This window comes from Numenius arquata, chromosome 11, assembly GCF_964106895.1.
Source record: "Numenius arquata chromosome 11, bNumArq3.hap1.1, whole genome shotgun sequence".
In the NCBI taxonomy this organism is placed as follows: domain Eukaryota; kingdom Metazoa; phylum Chordata; class Aves; order Charadriiformes; family Scolopacidae; genus Numenius; species Numenius arquata.
In genome coordinates, this window is record NC_133586.1 from 16,717,770 (window position 1) to 16,731,211 (window position 13,442).

The 13,442-nt window shown below is 38.6% G+C and overlaps 1 protein-coding gene across 1 annotated transcript in view; it reads right to left on the reverse strand.

Annotated features, from left to right (window-relative positions):
* THSD4 (thrombospondin type 1 domain containing 4) overlaps positions 1-2,340 on the reverse strand; it is a 283,017-nt gene extending 280,677 nt beyond the window's left edge. Inside the window, exon 1 of the mRNA XM_074156071.1 lies at positions 2,312-2,340. Within this exon, the coding sequence (XP_074012172.1) occupies positions 2,312-2,340 (29 nt within the window). The remainder of the gene's footprint in view (positions 1-2,311) is intronic.
* Between the last annotated feature and the right edge of the window lie 11,102 nt (positions 2,341-13,442).

Genomic DNA, 13,442 nt, shown 5'->3' on the forward strand with positions numbered 1-13,442 from the left:
TCCTTTTCAGAATCTTCCTACCCACTCCCTACTCCCTATAATCCCTCAGAGCATGTGAAAGAAAGTTCAAACTTTGTATAAGGAAATGAATGCTTTCATCCTCAACAGGAGAGGATTTTTCTGATCAGACTGAAGGAGTACACATTTCTATGTGTAAATTCTTCCGAAATCACACACAAGGTTGGGAGTTTTGAACTGAGAACTGTAATCTTCAAAGCAAATTACTTACCAGATTAAAGTTTTCAGTTCTAAAATGCAAACTTTTAGTATATGCGTGATTACTCCGTGCCAAGCTTTTCCTGACCATTCTTTAATGAGATTGCACGGTAATCACCATCTGTATGTATGTACTCAAGGGCAATGAAGCTAGTTTTTAAGTTTGCTTCTGTATCTGCAATTGGATCTCTCAGAAACAACAGTATCAACCTACTATTTCAAACACACAGGAGATCTGCCAGGAATACTTAAGCTATCCTGAGGTAAGCCTTTAGCTTCAAATCAGTGTGCAGCAATTTAATTTTTTTAATGTTATTTCCCTCAGTAGCTTGCTTTGGCTAACTTCTCTGGACTAGGCTTTTTTATTTGTCATGCTTGACTAACGTTAGGCCTCCCAAGCTACACAAATAGGCTTCTCCAATTTCAGTGGGTTTATTTCAGGTATTCTTACTGTGCAGAAAAGCCAAAAAGAACAAGTGCTCCTCAAAATAAGGCAAAACTTTTCAAGTATACACGAACAGGTCAGGTATCAAGTGCAGCTGATGGATGGCTGTTTAACTCGGGCCTCTGTGTAAGAACCTTGCTGGAACAGCCCACGCTCTCACAGCTATGGCACTGTTTGGAGCCAAGTACCTAGTTTAAAGCAAAGTCAGGCTTCACACTGTCAGTCTGTCCAAGTCGCAAAGGCAAACACGCTCACTTTCTTTGACTGGCAAAACCAATTTCTGTTTAACTGGGGAGGGGCGCAGAACAAAGGACGGGGTATTAGCTCCATTGTAGGAATAGCAAGGAAAAGTCTGCTATCTAACACCTCTCAGAGTTCTTCCTCTGTCACTGCAGTGAGCATTAGCTCTCTATGACTGCAGATGGAGAGTACCAAAATAAGATTTCTTGCATGGTTGCTGTCCCTTAGTAGTTGTGTTTTATGAAGGGCCATCACAGCCAACTGTTGATTGTCCAGATCCGAGTGAAAGTATTTCAGCCAAGTGATTAGCACTGACTAGTGCAGTATGGCTCTTGTTTCGTATTCCCGACTTCCTCCCAAATGAAAGTCTACAGAACAGCCTGATCTCTGGGACAGCCTGGGAGGAGCTACGCAGGGAGAAATCTCAACAGGAAAGGCAACACAGGTAGTGTCGATAATATGTGGCAGATCCATTTTGATGTGGAATCTGCCCCAGCATATTAGGAAGGTGCCAGAATTGCAATTCGAAGACTGATGTCTGAAATTCCCAAAAATGAAGGTTAGATCAGAGATGTTACTGACACCTCTGTATCTCCAGACAATGGAGATACAATCACCTAGTAACTCCAGACAATGAGAGAACATGCAGCCATCATTCCTCACAGCGGATCAACTTCTCTTCCTGCAGCATCACAGCTGCCTGTTTTCTCTGAATCTGTTTGCCCAACTACAGAACTGGACAGACCAGCTTAGAAACAGTTGAATGTTTCCTTTGTCAGGAAAGCTGTTTGAAAGGTCTTTCCTGTGTTTGCCCACTGGCAAATTGTTTCAGGAATGCATAATATAAATCCCTGAGTGAATTGCAGCACAGGTACTAGAACATGGAAATCAGTCACTTAAGCCCAGTGACTGCAGTTGTAGAGTCTCATCAAAAAAAAAAAAAAAAAAAAAAAAAAAAAAAAAAAAAAAAAGAAAAGGAACTTTCCAATAATATATGCCATCTCATTGGCACAAACTAACAAGTGCTTTAAATGTAAACAAACACTGAAAACTTTCTTTTTTTTTTATTATCACCAAAGAATGCTATGTCTGGTATGCATGTACTTGATTATTTGGTCTTTGGATAAGATTTGTATTTATCCTCCTGTCATGGTTTGGGCTAGGCTGGCCACTAAAACGAACGACAGACGCCGTTAATTTTAGAGGGTTCAGTTAGTTAGAAGAGGCTTAGCCAAAAAGTAAAATTACTGAAAAGAAAACTGGTTCTGTTTTACCTCAAACCAGGACACCTCCTATGTTATAAGCACTTTTAACACCAAAGCAAGAGACAACCAAACTGATAGTTACTGCAGTGTATTAAGAGCATATTAAATATGATTAAGATTTTAAAAGTTTTATTGCATCACTTACCTCAAAGAAACTATTAAACTGTCTACCATGATCCTTTAATGCAAGGTGTCTTGAAGTGAAAAATACCTCTTCACTGTGGTACAGCACAATGCCGATCACACACAAATCCTACAGAAAGAGAAGAGAAAAGCATTTAACACTGCTTATTCAGTATTTTCCAGGATGTCTATGAAACTAGATACAGACCTACATTAGTCATTTCTACCTCAATTCTTGGGACACGCAGCAATTCAAACTGGAAATCCAGTGTGTGTTACATGAATAGACTGGACACACCCCATTTTTTGCAACAGGACTTCAACAGTGCCAAGGTGCTTTGCTGAAAGGCTATGGGATACAAAATCTTGATTTGATTCCCAGGGACGCAAATTTGATGTTAAACTTACTTGCCTTTTTATCTCACATTCCTGGTATGTCACTTGTATGGCAATAAAGCAAACAGCTTTATTTAAAGTCTTGTGTTAACAGAATTCATAAAACTGAACAATTTCTACTGTATAATAGTATTACTAATTGCACTCTCCATTTTGTGAGCAATGCAAGGATGATCCTGTTTGAGTGCTCACACGGTCTGCAGAAAAAAACAGAGAAGAGCAGTGTTGTTCCCTCTCTATTACACATGGCAAACCCAGCCACAACGAAGTTAAATGCCTTGCCCACAGTCACAGAGGAAATCTGGGGTTAAACAACATTCTGAATACAAATCCAACTGATTCTTATTTCTAAGTACTATCATCACATCATGACTACTGTGTTATTACCCAGGTACACTCTCATTCGTTTGGAAATACTCTCAAATGTCCAAACACCTGGGGAGTTCTTATTTTGGTAAATTTGTAATCATATGTTGGACACCTAAAATGCTACACCAGTATTTTCAAGCAGGAAAGAAATCCTTGCAGCAGGGAAATACAATATAAATCACAGAGGGCGGGGGGAAGGAGGGAGGATAACAGGAAATAAAACACTATTAGGACTGAGCCTAAATCTATATATTTCAGAGCTTGGTCAACCCACTGTCTGTATCTTGCCATTTACAAGTGATTACACGCTGAAATGCAGTGGAGTGAACAGAAACAAGAGAACATTTCTGTTCATAGATAAAGAGCTCTCAATTTCTGTCAGGAAGCCAGATAACTAAAATCTGCCTAGAAAGGGACAAGACTTACAAGAACTTAAGAAAAGTGCAGTTAGATAAAGTACAGATCCTGCTGCTAGAAAATATGGATTGTCTGCAGGTCACTGGACAAGCTAAATTCCACCACCCCCCAGTAAAAATAAAAGAATAACAAATTTGTTTTAGGGATTCACAAAATACTTCTGACAACTGTTCGATTGTTTAGCTTTTTAAATGGAAGGCATTAAAAGTTGAGTGCTTGGGAAAGTACAATGACAAAAGTTCTGCCTGTAACAGGTTTAAGTTAGTCATGAGGAAGAAAGCATTAGGGCTCAGTTGAACGTCACCCTTTTTTTCTGTAGTTCCATGGCTGTCAGTAAATCTAAGAGGGTTTCTCAAACTTACTCACCAGTTTCACTGCTTAATGTTGTACTACTGTTTTTTAAAAGATGGGAAGCACTTCTGAAAACAGATTTTTAGTCTAGATCTCCTGCAACACTTGACACTATGTGAGGTTTTAGCACATAGTTTCAGAAAAAGCTACATTCGTTTAAATGTTAGGCAAGTCCATGTATACAGCACTAACATGAAGCATTCAGACAAATCCCTGAGGATACTATTTACTAACAGACATTCTGAATTGTGAAGGAAACAAATGACTCACTTCCTGCAACCTGACTCTTAATTACCAGACACACTGAAGCAATAGTCTTTTATATCACTTATTGAAAATTAAGGATATGCACGTAACATGGATTGTAACCCGCATGGATTCAAGTTCTTATCATTGCTTTTTTCCAGATGCACTACTCTCTTTTGGTTTTTTTTCTACTCCACAATAAACTTTTTATCCAACATCCTTGTATGGAGGGACACAATCTCAGCAGAAGATTGTTACAGGATACAAACCCACAGAAAAAGAAATGTGTGCTCCCCTAATCCACTTTGTAAATTGCACCCCATTTGAAAAGCAGAAAAGATACTATTATAGATCTAGTTTTGCAAAGAAGCGGGGAAGGAACCTCCAGTGTTTCTGGAGACTGTTCTTAAAAAGAGTGCTTGAAGTCCACATATCTCTTTTCAGTTTTTTCAGTTCATCTGTACCTTCACTGTCAGTGGCAGGTTGCATTACAAACTGAACTTTCAACACTATTTCAATGCTTTATTTCAAAACACTTCTTACTGCACCTCATAGATGCATTTCTTCTGAAGTATCATCTGTAGCACATCATGCAAAAACTGCTAAGTATCTAAGCTAATTTAGAGCTTGTTTTCAAAATGCTTAAGTGCTTAGGTGCTTACAGCCTACTGAAAGAAATGTCGTTTTGGCAGTGGTGTTTTTGATATGAAAATGTAAAAACATGACAATCATTTTGCCTCCAGAAGATTCAGGGCAAAATGAATACCTGAAATGGCTAAAAAGTTAACACTAGGATTAAATAACATGAATTTTGGTACGAAAACTTTCAAAAGCCTGATGAGGTGTACTATGTGCTAGTCACTGCAATAACTCCTGCAAATGTAAAAGTCAAATTACCTTCCTACAAGGGTCTTAAAAGCACTATAGACCTATCTAGCAAAAGACTTGACTTTCTAGTAACCCTACTTGCAACAGAATAGATATTAATATCTGAACTGGAACAACCCACACTCCTGTACTTCAGGAGAGTTAGCAAGACTTTCTCCACTGCATTAAAATACTTGACATTTCAGCAATCTTCCACATTTCACCTCCAAGTGAAAACAAAATTTGTGAAACTGGGTAGGGGAAAAAAAAAAAATATCCCGCACACACCCCAAAAAACCCAAACCAACCAAACCACCCACCACATAGGATGGAGGGATTCCGGAGGAATTCAAACCTCCTCTCCAGAGCAATCATGGCATGACAATCAAAGGGAGAGGTGCTTCATTGCATATAATACAACGTGCATCAGGTCACAGAAAATGAGACTGGATAAGATCCTGGTTGAAGTCTCCTCCCTTTTCACACTGCAGGCAAGTGATATTAACATCTTCAAACCGCTGCTGCCAGTCTCAGCAGTTATACTACATTAGTTATGAGCTAATGATAACCATCCTTTGTCTTGATATTTACTGAAATTTACTCTGACACTTACTCTCAACTTTACCTGCAGAGCCTTAACTGTCTCAGCCTGGCAACCCCCTTGTAGTCAGACACTACAGCCCTTTGTCAACAGGGCTCAGATGAGTGTCTAAGTAAAATTAGAAAACAAAACCACTAATTTGTAATGGAGATTTCAAAAAGGGGCAGAGATGGATAATGGCAGTAACTCAGAAAAAAATATAATCTAGTGGACTCACAGGCAATCCCAAAAATTTGCCATAATGGACATAGCAAGATTTCTCAGAGTTAAATGATGCAATACACAGATTTACCAGGACAGACACCACAGACACTGTACAGAAAGCTAAGAAAAGAGGAAGAGAGTCAACAATGAGATTTACCCCTCGGCTAATTAGCTTAAAAAAACGTTTTCCTACAAAGTGGTTTAAAAACGTTCAGAAAACCAATGTATTAGTTATCCTAAACTCTTAAATATCACAGGATCACTCACATGCAATTTTTCATGTGACTATACCCTTTGTGTATTGTGACTGGATGGTATTTCACTTTCATGAATTCCAATGTCATTTTAGCATCAACCTATACTTCTTACAAGTACTGTCAACTCTCATATATCCATATGCATCTATGTACTAACTGTAACAGAAATTTCTTAACATGTGCATATGTACATTACCTACTGAAACAATCCAAGACCCCCTATTTTAACTCACAACAAGAATGTGAGATACATCACGTAGAAACATACGCAAAGACAACCAAGTTCAGAATTGCTCTGAGCTTTTAGCCTATTTTATCTTGTTGACTTAAATATATAGCAAGCCAACTTAAATTTCTTTCAATATTTACCTTTCTGGTTAGATTATCTTGCTAGCTACTGACAATGGCAACTTGAAGCAGCTACGAAACTTGAGCATCATTCCCAAGTCATGTTTCCACTGATGTGCAAAGCTCTCTTTTTGTATTATTTAGGAAAAAAAATCATAAGTAAATAATATTTTTGAATGCTTACAGAAAAAAAAAATATTATAGTTCTAATAGTAGAATACCCTTTGAATCTGTTGCCTTGCACCCTGGTATACAGTATCTATTAGTTTAGTTGTTCTTACCTATTAAACAATGTTTAATGCAACTCCTTTGGATTGCATCCAAAACTCCCAACATTCACAAGACTCCGATAAAGCACCTCACAGGAACCAGGTTTATATCGCTACACAATTTCTGCATCCATCCAACAGCTTGAATGCAGCTGCTCACACCTATCACTAGAGTTTTAATCTCTTCAAATATTCATTAACTACGTTAAAACATACACTTGTCTCTGACAGCTGTATAACAGAGAAATCTAGCGTTAGATCTGATGCTTACATGGAGCAAACATTTTCATTAAAACAAAAATTGCAAGTTACTCCACCTAACCCTGAAGGTGCCTCTCTGTTTCACTTTAAATGCTTTGAAAACTTTTAAGTTCTCCTTCTGGGTGTGTCCAGAACTACTGCAGTCCAAGAAAGCTCAGTGCCTCTTTCCAATCTAAGCTTGATCAAGATTCAGAAGTTTTCAGTGCTTTGCCTAAAATCTCACAATCCCTCCTCCCCAGTCCAGTAAGTATATTCCACAAACAACAACAGAGACAGAGACACACTCAGGCCTCTGGCATTCACAAGTACAACTACTACTTGTCTTTTAACATAGCCTGTGGCATCATCTCCTTTGGCAGAACAGCTCGGTGACTCATCTCCTGATGGGCGGCCTTGACTCAACAGCCTCTGCCCCGAACAGGAGGCACTTCCTGGTGCCCCAGGGCCATACCTCACCCACTGCTCACCCACTCCTCCAGGGGAAGGTGTCAACCTCTCTATAAAGCTGTGCTTCTACACAGAGGCACCAAAGACCCTAAATAAAACAATAACCATGAGGCTGAGTGCAATCCTGGAGTAGTCTGAAACTTTGGTCCCATTGCTAGAGCTGTCTCTTAATTCAGCAAAGATTCTGCTTCTCAAGGAACAATTTCAGCTCATTTCTTTGGAATTCAGTAGAAAAAATGTGGAACCTGATTATTTGGCATCCAATTCTATTACATTTAATTGTCCTCTGAAAATCTAGGAGACAAACTCAAAGTTGGTGAAATCCAACAGTGACCATACCCACGATTTCCCAAAATACCCATTCACAAGATGCAAATTTTGGCTTGTACAAATATTGCCATGCTGGAGGGTGCCACAATTCAAACAATTTTGCTTCAGTCTTTGCTGAAGTACATATAATTTAATTAAAGATCTACTACGGGTTGTGACATTAATGTTGTAAGTAAAGGGGGGGGAAGCAAGAAAGTGCTTGTTTATAGGTGGTGAGCTGCAGTCATAAAATATAGGACTAGTAGGATTTGTTTCTGCATTTTTTCCTCTAGATTTCACGTTTCTTAATCTTTGTTCCCAACACTGGTTATGTATTTGCTGAATATGCACTAGTAACAAAAATATCATAAAAGTGAAAATATGATAATAATTAACCTGATCTAAAATTCACTAAAGACCTCTTAAACTCAATAATAAGCTTAAATATGGATTTAACACCATAGTAATAGGTTTGATAATCAAATAAAGTATATCGTTGTGGCATGAGTTACAATATATACTTAGTTAATTGAGATCAATTGCAGAGGAAGCATGCTGGAATAGCAGTGCTAAGTTGATTAGTAATTCTGATACGATTTATAACTCTCAAATCTTGAAAACGTAGTTTGTGTCAAGATCAGATTTATTCAACCTTAAAAGAAAAAAAAAAAAACTAAAGGACCAGAAAACACAAAATCATATTGAGTGCCAGAAAAATTGAATTAATTGTTCTTTTTTACTTCTTTGAAATAATAACCCGGAGAGATGACTCTTTCTCAAGATTTAGGCTGCATCAGAATTGCCATTTTTAGTCTGATTTTGCCCTCTCTTTCACCTTTTGAAAGTATTAGCTAATTTTCACAAATGCTTACTGCATTTAAAGTTCTCGTGTGGCTCCCAGGCAGAGGACAATTATGTAAAAGGTAAAATGAATCACAAAAATGAGGCCATATATCTCTCCAAATCGACAGAGAGATTCTTGGGATCTGCGTGGAAACTATTGCAAACCTATCTTAAGTTCATTTCAAGATTTGAAATTGACAGGCTGTGCCATTTTGGCCAAATCCCTGGCATTGTTTTTAAAACTGTTCTTAGTAGCTACAATTTTTAGAAGAATGATTTCTTATGATGACACTGTAGATGGACAACCTCATTTCTAACTGAACAATGTTTTGTCAAGAAATCACGCTCAAAGTGCATCTTTTAGTTCCTGAATCTATGTGGTCTTCTACAACAGCTAATATAAAAAACATTACTAAATTCCAAATTAGAGACCTATCTGACTTCACCAGGTCATTGACCTTTCCCTGGCCTTATTGCATTATTCTTTAAGGACAGTCTAAAGTCAAGGTAACGTCTTCCACAACTTCCTAAGAAGTAGTAAAGCCTGATACTGTATTTTACTGAAAAGATTCCTCAACTCTTCAAAAGCCTTTGAAGGCAGAATAAAAGGAAACTAGAAACATCTCCAATAAGCAGAGGATAGACCAACTGGTTGCAGGGTGTATTTAGTATTCTATTTTATTCAAGTTAATTGGTATTACTGCTGAAGGGATGGATACAAAATACACACTCATGTAACTGTAGGTATATAAAAAGAAGCCCAGCACACGATTAACGAAGCTAAGGTAGCCAAGTCACATAGTGGTTGTTTTTTTACCTTCTCTTCTCTCTCTAAAGAGGCTACTATAGGGATCTTGACACCAGCTTATCACCATTCACTGATTCAAGGAATTTCAACTCTTGCCATAGCTGTTCTGTACCTCTACTGCAGAACAAACTGGACAGACCTCATACAGGATGAGTATGTAAGACCTGAGCAATTCTGTTCCCATCTGAAAGTACTTACTCAAGGCTCAAATAGTATATTCTACTGGTGTCACGTGAATGTGGCTGCAAATTCCCTTTGCGCACAGATCCACTAATAATCACTGCACACACAAGCACTAAGAGCAACCTGTTCCACACTTAATCAGCCCAGAGAACTGAAAGAAGTTGTAGCAGTTTCAGCATTTGAAAACTGCGAAAGGTGCTACTTTTCACAGCGCTTCACATTAGAAACCATCACCTCTTCTAACAAGACAGATTCCATATATTTTAACAAACTTTGCTCTCCTTTTAAAGAGCTTTGTTGCTACAACCGAAGTATTTCAAACCAAGGATGTAGAAGGGACTGCACATATAAGAGGAAGGGGGAGATGATGTTCAAGACACATTTCGTAAAACAATCTTTCTTAGCCTTTCCATCATCGTGATCAATATTCATCTGATTATTGATATTGAAAGATAAGGAAAAAGGAACAGTTAACAGCCTAAAAAGTCAGGTGGAAATACCTGACATCCCTATAAAAACAAATTCAAAATACAGGTGAATCCTTCGTTGTTATGACAAACAAGAGAAACAGACTTGTGTGAACTCTGTGATGATCAAACAACTACAGTCTTGCCTACAAAATGAGCAGTAAGAGCATGAATTTATTTTCAACAAGTTACTGTTCTACATACTTTTCTACCAAGGGTAAGTAGCTAGAGTGGTGTTTTAGATTAGTTCATATACTGCTTTGAGAACCCCTCCATGTTGCGGAGGCTCAGGCAAAACTGTCTGCTGTGACTAGTAGGTAGAATGCCCTGGCTAGAAATATTTAATTGAGAGAAACAGTATGTACAAAATGTCAGTCTCCAAGTCTATTTAGTAAAAGTCTTAACAACACTGGTATTGCAAAGCATATGACTGCACTTCAGAGCAACTAGGAATTCCAGAAGTTTCTTAGAGCCTCTTTTAGGCATAGTGATTTCTTTATCTGTGAATGTGTCAAAGAAAATGAGTTTTCTTATGCTCCTTTCATGACTTCCTTAATGAAAGCCGTTTCCAGAACACAAGGTGTCTCTCTGAAATCAAAGGAAAGTTTCTAGCTTTCAGCCTATCTTGGTCTGAGTTTCTTCAAAACGTAGGCTTGCAACAGTGTCTAACTGGAGTTTGCATCAAGAGGTAGATGAAGGTTCTGAGGACCTACTGTCTTTTGCATGAAAATGAAGGACCCAACAGCCTCACTCAAAGAGTTATAACACATCCTATTTGAAAAGGTCACAGAAAACAAGTATTTCAACAAAGCTAATTGAAGGCACATGTACAAGGAAAGTAACACACAGCATATTTCAGCAGTATAATCAGCTATTTCTTAGTAATACAGCTGGGAGACACCCCTCACCAAGTAAAAATCACATATATTACATAATTATTGTGCAGTTAGAAGATACCTTCCTTTTGCAAAGAGTAAACATTGTTTTTCAGCCATCTGTTTAACGGCGGCAGAACACAAGCCTTTTTTCCATTTTTTTTAAACTGCTTACCATTAGAATTAACTTTCACGTTGTTCAATAAATGTTGTAAATACATGCCCAAGCATCAACATCCCCCACGTAGAAAAAAAAATATATAGGAGGCTGTGCTTCAGAGAATAAATTTTTTGGCATGAGTATTAGACAGCACTCAACAACATACATAGGTGAAGATCAAGTGTTCCTGGTGACAACGTACCCTTCGAAATAAATACTTAATTTACTGGTAAACAGATGTGTGTATCGTTAGCCTGTCACAACCAACTCTCTGCATGGCTCCAACACAAACAGAAAACCTGATGTGAAACTGCCCATTCTCTAACTTAGGGCTGAGTCACACTAACAGGATAGTATAAAAGAGCCAGCAGTGCTCTGTGAACACATTTCTAACCATATAAAAATCCTGACCTTCATAGCTGCGATTTTCTAAGGAAGAAATTAAATAGTAGATGAATGCTTAAATCTACCACTGTCCTCACAAAACAAAACACACTAAAAATTTGGTGTCCCTGTCAAGGTACCTGAACACATGCAATCTCAAAGTATTAACTTTCACTAAGTTCCTTCTGTTTTGCTTGCACGATTTCTGAGGTGCTCAGGGTATCAGCGTTAGAACACAACAGGGAGAAGCATGCAACGGGGACTGGAAATCTTTGCTTGCTTATTCAGAAACAAAATATTTTCTTTGGAGTGTCAGTGGAGGAAACATTTCCCTGCATACGCAATACTTCCAAATAACAATGCTTTTTTGGGAATGCTCATACATTCTTCCAGAGCAGACAAGCGATAAAGTTGTATCCGTACAGAGACACTCCTAAAGTCAAACCTATTAGCCAGCCTCTAGTGGAAGACTTCTTAGTCCTGGAAGAGCTCACCATAGATCATCCAAGTTACCAGAGGGAACAAAGTCTTGTCAAGATTGACTAAATATTTCTCTTCTGGGTAGCTATTCATATCCACTATTGTCAGAGACGCTTAATTTTCTAAAGTAAAACCCTATGTAGCGGAACAGATACTGACTGGAAGACGTAACTATAAATATAACACAGGCATCCATTGAAATTACCATCAGGATCCTTGGGGGTCAATTTCACACTTTGGCTACAGTGACTCCAAGGGCTTCTGTAGCTTTATTCTCTGCGTACAGAACTATAAATGGGATAAAAATAATTCCCGGAGAACTTCAGAGATTTCTCTGCCGGTTATGTAGTTCTTTGGTTTGGGTTAAGCATTCTGAAGAAAGGCTGGCGTTCCCTCAAGACTTGAAGGGGATTTTGACACAGAAGAACAATTAAAAGACAAACAAACAAAAAACCCCAACTATTTGTTAGCACAGGTAAAAGCATGGCAATTCAGTGTCAGTTTATTAGCCCACCTACTTACAAAGAAAACACATTTATAAATGTATATGCCAGGCCACAGCCAAGCAAGTATCTCTCTCCCACACATTCCAGCAGCACAGGAAGAAGGTGTTGGTAGTCCAACCGCTCCAGCACTGTGAGTCAATGCAGCGCTGCACCGCAGGCCACTGGCTTCCTGTGCGCTCTCTTTTGGAGATTAATGCGGACACAAATCCCGAAATAACTCATCAAATCCTCTTCTACACAAGTTTCCAAGGACAAGTGTTTTAACATACATTTCAATACTGCCATAACTGGAGGGAAAAACAACGGTAGCCATCTACTGACATACTTTTTGTACTAACCGATGTACAAAAAAAGTGACCAGGGCGTTCGTAATAAACATTAAACATGGTGAAAGTCCTCTTCCCTTCAGTCCTCTCCTGCAGTCAGCAAGCCCAGCTACTTTATTTTGGCAAAAAGAAGAGATTTCTTTTTTCCTTCATGCAATTCCCACCTGATTTGAGCTCCACTTGAATCAAAGTGACTAGCACTGCTCGGTACCGGTATTGCTGCAACCCAGCTCTCATGAAGAACAGGGCAATGACTTTAAGGGACTGTACTGGGACACGGGGGAGGCAGATGACGGGTGTACCATTTTCTTAAAAGCTCCAAGATTCAAACAACAGACTGTCCTCTAAGATTTGGGAGAATTTGGGCAATAAACATGTTCTAAATAGGTGCAGTATATGAGTGCAACATAGGGCTCCAACTGGCTAGTGGCCAGATGCAAGGGTGTAGAAGCTTCTCAGAAACCCACTTGGGGATGTTTTAGAGACCGCTGAAAAGTAAGTGACACATGTTCAAAATAAATAGTGCTGTGATACTATGTCATTCAGATAAATCCCAAACACGCCTTTGCTAAATAAAACATAACAAATCAACTGCTGTGGTCTGTTTTGAAGGAAATTTCATATACCTAATAGCAAGACTTGGGTGCTTTATTTTTAAGAGGCAGTACAGATAAGAACTGCAGATCACGGAGAGAAACACAGCTCAGCATGTAGCTTACGCATCCTGCGTTGCGGATTTCAGAGTCTAGACTCCTGAAACAACTTGAAATGAACAAGTT